The sequence below is a fragment of the Rutidosis leptorrhynchoides genome, chromosome 1 (assembly GCF_046630445.1).
Source record: "Rutidosis leptorrhynchoides isolate AG116_Rl617_1_P2 chromosome 1, CSIRO_AGI_Rlap_v1, whole genome shotgun sequence".
NCBI classification, from domain to species: domain Eukaryota; kingdom Viridiplantae; phylum Streptophyta; class Magnoliopsida; order Asterales; family Asteraceae; genus Rutidosis; species Rutidosis leptorrhynchoides.
The window spans coordinates 137934283-137943346 of NC_092333.1; the positions used below are offsets into that span (position 1 = coordinate 137934283).

The following is a 9064-nucleotide window of genomic DNA, read 5'->3' on the forward strand; positions in this document are numbered from 1 at the left end:
GTTGAAGCAGTCTCCTTCAATAACTTTCTCAAACTGATGAAATGTCTGTGATACAGAATTGCACTTTTCAACCCGTTCATAGTGAGAACAACCCCTTTTGGATACCTGACTAACCTAACGCGTTTCGGCCCAAACAATAAAGGTAAATAGAAACTGGTATAGGTTCGAACAGAGTAAACTCACCTTGTGGACTTACTTGGCAATCCTTCACTAGAGTATAAATCGTTGTAGGGGAGACCTCAACCGTCTGTTGAGTTCCTGAACAATCATTTCTCAATACATTCTCAGTGATAGATAGGTGACTACCATTAACCGCTGTAAACCTTTCCGCGATTTCCTTGCCAAGATTATTTACTTAATGCGCAAGTGATCCTCTCATTCCAAAATTTAGTCCTCAAAACTTATCAACATTCATTAACTAATCATGTACTACTATCATTTTACACAGAACGCTTAACATGCAAGTTCAGTAATACAATCATTTCCCATTTTCTCATAACAACTTCTCATTTTCTGATTTTTCTGATTTTTATGGCTTTTACATTTTTCAATGTTTTTGTATTTTCTGATGAAGCAATTTTATCAACTATTCTACTCTACAGAAAGCAAATAAACACAATCTTTTTGGTTTTTCCATTTAAAAATGCATAACAGAAAATAAAATGATCATGCAAAACAGAAAAATAAACTAAGTATCATGCAAAAATGACGTAAAATGCAAAATATACAAATGATACAGATTGGATGGTTACTTCAATAACTCCTTGTCGAACACAACCTCCGCCCTATCTTTCACACCTAACACATTTAATAGGAATAGGAAACGGGGTCTATCAAACGCTTTCGTAAACAAGTCAGCCCTTTGGGTCATTGTACCTATTTGTAGGACATCTATTAGTTTCTTTTCATAACAGTCCCTAATGAAATGGTACTTGATCCCTATGTGTTTGGTCTTAGAATGATTAACAGGATTCTTAGTAACAGAAATAGAAGCAGTATTATCAACATATATAGAAGTGTTAGAAATTTACAAACCGTAGTCCCGAAGTTATTGTTGAATCCAGATAACTTGAGAAGTACAACTTGCCGCTGCAATATATTCAGCCTCACACGTCGATTGTGCGACTGCAGTTTGTTTCTTACACTGCCAACTTATCAACCTGCTACCTAGAAACTGACAACCTCTCGAGGTTGATTTGAAATCTCTCTTACAACCCCCATAATCAGAATCACTAAAAGTCGTTAGATCGAACCCATCCTTTCTACGATACCATAAGCCCAAACTTGGAGTTCCCTTTAGATAACGCATGATCTTCTTTGCTGCTAACATATGATTCACATTCGGTTGTGCCTGATACCGAGCACACAAACAAGTAGCGAACATGATATCTGAGCGAGACGCTGTAAGATACATTAAGGAACCAATAATAGCCCTGTAAAGAGTCGGATTGACTTTCGGCCCTTTATTTTCTGGTGTAATCCCGTGATTCACCGACAAAGGATTCTTGGCAATTCGTTCATCTTCCATCTTGAACTTGCTCAAGATGTCAGCTACATACTTTGATTGATGTAGAAAAATGCCCTTTTCAGTTTGATCAACCTACAACCCTAAGAAGAAATTAATGGCCCCTAGTGAACTCATCTTAAACCGTTTTTGTATTACGTCCTGAAACTCGTCAACCATTTTCTGATCGGTTGACCCAAAGATGATATCGTCCACATATACTTGTACCAACATAATGTCGTCCCCCCTTTCCTTAATAAAAAGAGTCTGATCGATGACCCCTCGTCGAAAACCATTCTCTATCATATAGTTTGACAGAGTAGCATACCAAGCTCTCGGGGCTTGGTGAAGACCATAAAGTGCCTTTTCTAAGAGATACATGATAATGCTAAAAACGAACATATATTTCATAGCATTATTCCTCAAGAAAGACAAGCTTTTAGTTGCAATTGTTCTATTTACAAGTGATATTCGTTTAAACAATAAAATGTGAAGACAAAAGACAGATTCGACGAATTGAAGACGCAAAGGTCCAAAAAGCTCAAAAGTACAAAATACAATCAAAGTGGTTCCAATTATTGATAAGAAACGTCTCAAAATTACAAGAGTACAAGATTCAAAACGCAAAGTACAAGATATTAAATTGTACGCAAGGACGTTCGAAAATCCGGAACCGGGACATGAGTCAACTCTCAACGCTCGACGCAATGGACTAAAAATTACAAGTTAACTATGTATATAAATATAATATAATATATAATTAATTATATTAATTATATATATATTATATTTATAAAATAAACCGTCGGCAAAGAAAGAAGCCAAAGTTGTGAGCTGGAATTTCGCGGAGTTTGAAGGAGGAAATGGCCGCGACTCGCGGAGTTTCCCTGGACTCAATTCCCTATAAAAGCCAACGCAGTTCGACGAATTTTAATATCAATAATTCAATCTCTCTCTATATATGTATACGTAAATATATTTATATTTATATTTTAATTTTAATTTTAATTATAATTCTAATAATAAGGGTATGTTAGCGAATGTTGTAAGGGTGTAAGTCGAAATTCTGTCCGTGTAACGCTACGCTATTTTTAATCATTGTAAGTTATGTTCAACCTTTTTACATTAATGTCTCGTAGCTAAGTAATTATTATGCTTATTTAATCCGAAGTAATCATGATGTTGGGCTAAAAATATTAAAATTGGGTAATTGGGCTTTGTACCATAATTGAGGTTTGGACAAAAGAACGACACTTGTGGAAATTAGACTATGGGCTATTAATGAGCTTTATATTTGTTTAACTAAATGATAGTTTGTTAATGTTAATATAAAGATTTACAATTGGGCGTCCCTATAAATTACCATATACACTCGATCGGACACGATGGGCAGGGTATTTATATGTACGAATAATCGTTCATTTAACCAGACACGGGAATGGATTAATAGCCACTAGAATAATTAAAACAGGGGTGAAATTATGTACAAAGACACTTGGTATAATTGATAACAAAGTATTAAAACCTTGGGTTACACTCAGTCGACATCCTGGTGTAATTATTAAACAAAGTATTAAAATCTTGTTACAGTTTAAGTCCCCAATTAGTTAGAATATTTAACTTCGGGTATAAGAATAATTTGATGAGGACACTCGCACTTTATATTTATGACTGATGGACTGTTATGGACAAAAACCAGACGGACATATTAAATAATCCAGGACAAAGGACAATTAACCCATGGGCATAAAACTAAAATCAACACGTCAAACATCATGATTACGGAAGTTTAAATAAGCATAATTATTTTATTTCATATTTAATTTCCTTTATTTTATATTTAATTGCACTTCTAATTATCCAATTTTATTTTATTGTTATTGTGTTTAATTGCACTTTTAATTATCGTACTTTTAATTATCGCAAGTTTATTTTATCGCACTTTTATTTATCGCAATTTCATTATCGTTATTTACTTTACGCTTTAAATTAAGTCTTGTATATTTTTTTTTTTTTTACATTTGGTTTTAACTGCGACTAAAGTTTTAAAATCGACAAACCGGTCATTAAACGGTAAAAACCCCCTTTATAATAATAATAATATTACTTATATATATATTTGTATTTTTTTAAAAGTAAACTAATATAGCGTTAAGCTTTGTTTAAAGATTTTCCCTGTGGAACGAACCGGACTTACTAAAAACTACACTACTGTACGATTAGGTACACTGCCTATAAGTGTTGTATCAAGGTTTAAGTATATCCATTCTATAAATAAATAAATATCTTGTGTAAAATTGTATAATATTTAATAGTATTTCCTTGTAAAATTTAATAGTATTTTATACCCTTAGCTTCACACATCAAGTTATTTTTGGCGCCGCTGCCGGAGACAATCTAGCTTAAAAGCCGGAAGCGTAACGCTAAATTTAAAAAAAAAAAAATTTATTTTTAGTTTACTTTTATTAAAATACGCTTTTGTAAAAATACGTTTTTAATTATTCGAAAACATAAAAAGAAAAAGAAAAATATAAATATTTTTAAGATTTCGTTAAATATTTAAGTTTTATAAAGTATCTTTATTTTTATTTTATAGAAATATAATTTTTATTTAAATATTTTGTGTTTATTTAAAATATAAAATCAAAAACCGAAAAAAAAAATTATATATATATAAATCTAGTTTTAAGATTTTTATTTATAAAATTATTAAGTAGTTCTATTTTTATTTTAGTTTTTAAATATAAGTTTTTATTATATAAATATTTTTATTTAAAACAGAAAATATAAAGCATAATACAGAAAATATAAAAAAAAGAGAAAAAAAACAAAAACACGTCGAATTAAATCCTGTACCTGAGTTGAATTTTAGAACCCCGCGACTCGCGGAGTTTTCCTGCTTCGGGCACCGCAACTCGCGGAGCCACTCTGACACGCCGACAGAAACCCTAAACAGTATTAACTCTAATTACTTATTATTATTATTATTATTATTATTATTAGTTTTAAGTTTCATTTTATTTAATTTATATTTTAGTTAAATTAGTTTAATTAATTTGTAAAATTAATAGTTTTATAAAATAAATATTATAAAAATAATATTTTTATAAAAATTGTACTTTTTACAACTTTTTGTATATTTTTATATTTTATCCCTTTTTAATTGTTTTAGCGTAATATTTGTGTTTTTCGCTAGTTTTTAGTGTTAAACTTAGTTTTTGCCATAGTTATATTTTTATTTCTAGATTTTTAGGCTTTGCCGTAAAATCCCTTAAGTGCTTTTTCTTTAGACTAAGATTTAGGTGCTTTAGAATTTTGCGACACCTTTTTAAGTTTTAGTTTTTTTTTTTAAGTTATTGCCATTTGGGATATAGTTTTACTTGTAAGCTTTAATATTTTTAGACGCCTTTTACCTATGTATCAATTATCATTCCAATTAAAAATCTCAATTTGCGATTATAATTTTAAGTTAGTGATAGTAATAAGGTTGGGTTAGTCGAGTGTTTTTAAGTTCTATAAGTCACTCTTTTTCTTTCTTATTTTTATTTTTTCGATCTTTTTTCGACACGCTCTTTTTCTTTCTTATTTCTCGCTATTCTAGTTTTAGGATATAGATTTTTATTCTACTTCTTATCTAAATTTCTTAAAATTACGAAAATTTATTTTAAGTGGTTAAATTGATAGACATCAAAATTTTCTGGTTCGTAGTAATAGTTGGATTTGTACGTGGACCGGGTTATTGGAGCCAAACAGTTCTCAATTATATTGAGACCAAACGAATCCTGCCCCTCTGCTGCATCTTTTGGCTATTAGAAACGTGGGTAAAATCAGAAAAGTCTATTAATTGGATAACTTATATAATTTTTCTTTCCTTTTAAAAAGTAATAGGATATTCAGTGAATGCACCGAGCAAGACGTTCACCACCTTTTGTACGTTCACCACCTGTAACTAGATCAAGACATTTAGCAAATATTACCGCCATTGATTTTTCTTTAGAATTGTCATCCAGTCGACCAAGTACTCCAATTCAAATTTCCGATAATCCATTTTTTGAACCCGACCTCACAATTGAGAATCCGGAGAATATTCAGGGACAATTCATAGATCCTGAACCACTAAACTTTCCTCCGGAACCACCAATCATTGAAACAGAGATTGTTGAGGAACGAACCATTAAATCAGAATCCTCTAGTGATTCCGATTCAACAAATTCAATTATGGAAGTAACAGAACCTTTAAGTATGGAAGACTGAATGAGAGCTAAACGTACTGGCCAAGGTCACGCAATTACTCATCCAGACATTAATGTGCCAGATTATGAAATCAAAGGACAAATTCTACACATGGTGACTAATCAATGCCAATTTAGTGGTGCGCCGAAGGAAGATCCAAATGAGCATCTTCGTACCTTTAATAGGATCTGCACTCTATTTAAAATCCGAGAAGTAGAAGATGAACAAATATATCTCATGTTATTTCCCTGGACTCTAAAGGGAGAAGCCAAAGATTGGTTGGAATCGTTACCTGAAGGGGCGATTGATACATGGGATGTTTTAGTTGAAAATTTTCTTAAACAATTCTTTCCTACATCTAAAGCCGTAAGACTTCAAGGAGAAATTGTTACGTTCACACAGAAACCGAATGAAACTCTATATGAGGCATGGACCAGATTTGGATAATTATTAAGAGGATGTCCGCAACATGGTTTAGACACCTGTCAAATAGTACAAATATTCTACCAAGGATGCGACATCACTACAAGGAAGGACATAGATATAGCAGCCGGTGGTTCCATTATGAAGAAAACCGAAAATGATGCTTACAAAATTATTGATAACACTGCTTCCCACTCACATGAGTGGCACCAAGAAAAAGATATCGTTAGATCATCTAAAGCAGCTAGAGCCGATTCTAGCCATGACTTAGATTCCATTTCAGCAAAGATAGATGCTGTCGAGAGACGAATGGAAAAGATGACAAAAGATATACACTCAATACGAATTAGTTGTGAGCAGTGTGGAGGACCACATTTGACAAAAGATTGTCTCAGTATTGAATTAACAATGGAACAAAGAGAGAATGTTTCATACATAAACCAAAGGCCTGGAAATAATTATCAGAATAATTATCAACCGCCAAGACCGATTTACAATCAAAACCAGAACTATAACCGAAATATTCCATACAACAACCAACAAGGTCCTAGCAATCAACAAGTATCCAACAATACGTACAATTAGCAAAGACCTAATTTTCAAAACAAACCACAACAACCCGATGATAAAAAGCCGAATTTAGAAGATATGATGACGAAGCTAGTTGAAACTCAAACGCAGTTTTTCACATCTCAGAAACAAACTAATGAACAAAATGCTCAAGCATTTAGAAATCAACAAGCTTCAATTCAAAACTTGGAACAAGAAGTAAGTAACCTAGCAAGGTTAATAGGTGAAAGAAAACCGGGAAGTTTACCTAGTGATACAAATGCAAACCCCCGGAATGAAACAGCTAAAGCCATTACCACAAGAAGTGGTACAACACTTAAACCACCTGAAATACCTGTAACTTCTGATGAAGCTATTCCTACTCCACAAGAACCACAACCTGATCAAGATAAGGAAAAAGAACCGGTAGTTGAAAAGGTTAATGAAGATAACACAGTTAAGGCTAAACCTTATGTTAAACCATACCAACCACCACTTCCTTACCCGAGTAAAATGAAGAAAGAGAAACTTGAAGCCGAGCAATCCAAATTCTTGGATATGTTTAAACAGATAAATGTAAATCTTCCTTTCATTGATGTGATTTCAGGAATGCCTAGATATGCTAAATTCTTGAAAGATCTAATCTCAAATAGAAAGAAAATGGAAGAACTCTCGGCCGTTACTATGAATGCTAATTGTTCAGCAGTGCTGTTGAATAAGATACCAGAAAAACTATCTGATCCAGGAAGTTTCACAATTCCATGTTTTCTGGGTAGTCTTAGTTCAATAGAAGCATTGGCAGACTTAGGTGCTAGTATAAATTTAATGCCGTTGTCACTATACGCTAAACTAGACCTTGGAGAATTGAAACCAACAAGAATAAGCATACAACTAGCCGATAGATCAATAAAATATCCTAGAGGGATAATGGAGAATATGCTAGTTAAAGTTGGTACTTTAGTATTTCCAGTAGATTTTGTTGTTCTGGACATGGAAGAAGATTCTCAAGTTCCTCTCATATTAGGAAGACCATTCTTAAACACGGCTAAAGCAATGATAGACGTGTTTGGTAAAAAACTGACCCTAAGTATAGAGGATGAGAGTGTTACCTTTTCAGTTGATAGAACAATGCAACAACCGCAATCTGCAGATGATACATGTTATTATATTCAAACTATAGACTCACATGCAGAATTGTTAGAAGAATTTCCAGAATTACAAGGAACAGGAGAATGTTCTTTAGGAGAAAGTAATGAACCAATTGATGAAGCTGAAATGTTAGCTACACTTATAGCTAATGGATATGAACCAACAACAGAAGAAATTCAAATGCTAAAAGAAGAAGACAGATATCGATATAAATCATCGATAGAAGAACCTCCGAAATTAGAGTTAAAGCCACTTCCAAACCATTTGGAATACGCTTATTTACATGGTGAATCTGAATTACCTGTAATAATATCGTCTTCTCTTACTGAAAATGAGAAATTACAACTCATTTCTGTGTTGAAAGCTCATAAACCAGCCATTGCATGGAAGATTCATGATATTAAAGGAATAAGTCCTTCGTATTGCACACATAAAATCCTTATGGAAGAAGGTCATAAAACGTATGTGCAACGCCAACGAAGACTAAATCCTAATATGCAAGATGTAGTTAAGAAAGAAATTATTAAACTGCTAGATGCAGGTTTAATATATCCAATTTCTGATAGTCCATGGGTAAGCCCAGTTCAATGCGTGCCTAAGAAGGGTGGCATGACTGTCATTACAAATGAGAAAAATGAGCTTATTCCTACTAGGACTGTAACAGGATGGCGTGTGTGTATTGATTATAGAAAATTAAATGACGCCACCAGAAAAGATCACTTTCCCTTACCTTTCATTGATCAAATGTTGGAAAGATTAGCCGGAAATAGTTACTATTGTTTTCTAGATGGATTTTTCGGATATTTTCAAATTCCAATTGCACCCGAGGACCAAGAGAAAACCACGTTCACGTGCCCTTATGGTACTTTTGCTTACAAACGCATGCCATTTGGACTTTGCAACGCCCCTGCAACCTTTCAAAGGTGTATGATGGCGATTTTTCATGACATGATAGAAGAATGCATGGAAGTTTTCATGGATGACTTTTCAGTCTTCGGTGATACATTTGAAACATGTCTAGCTAATCTTGAACGAATGCTTATTAGATGCGAACAATCAAATCTAGTTCTTAATTGGGAGAAATGCCATTTCATGGTTAAAGAAGGCATCGTTCTTGGACATAAAATTTCGAAGGAAGGAATTGAAGTGGATAGAGCTAAAGTAGATGTAATTGCTAAACTTCCACATCCCACCAATGTTAGAGGA

At 33.1% G+C, this 9064-nt stretch overlaps 1 protein-coding gene across 1 annotated transcript; it reads right to left on the minus strand.

Annotated features, from left to right (window-relative positions):
- Positions 1-1048: 1048 nt before the first annotated feature.
- LOC139889441 (uncharacterized mitochondrial protein AtMg00810-like) lies at positions 1049-1528 on the minus strand. Its single transcript, XM_071872397.1, has one exon. The coding sequence runs from the start codon at positions 1526-1528 to the stop codon at positions 1049-1051; it is 480 nt and encodes a 159-aa protein (XP_071728498.1).
- Between the last annotated feature and the right edge of the window lie 7536 nt (positions 1529-9064).

Excerpts from the sequence above, each read along its gene's own strand:
- LOC139889441 (XM_071872397.1), bottom strand. The coding sequence starts at position 1,528 with ATGGAAGATGAACGAATTGCCAAGAATCCTTTGTCGGTGAATCACGGG.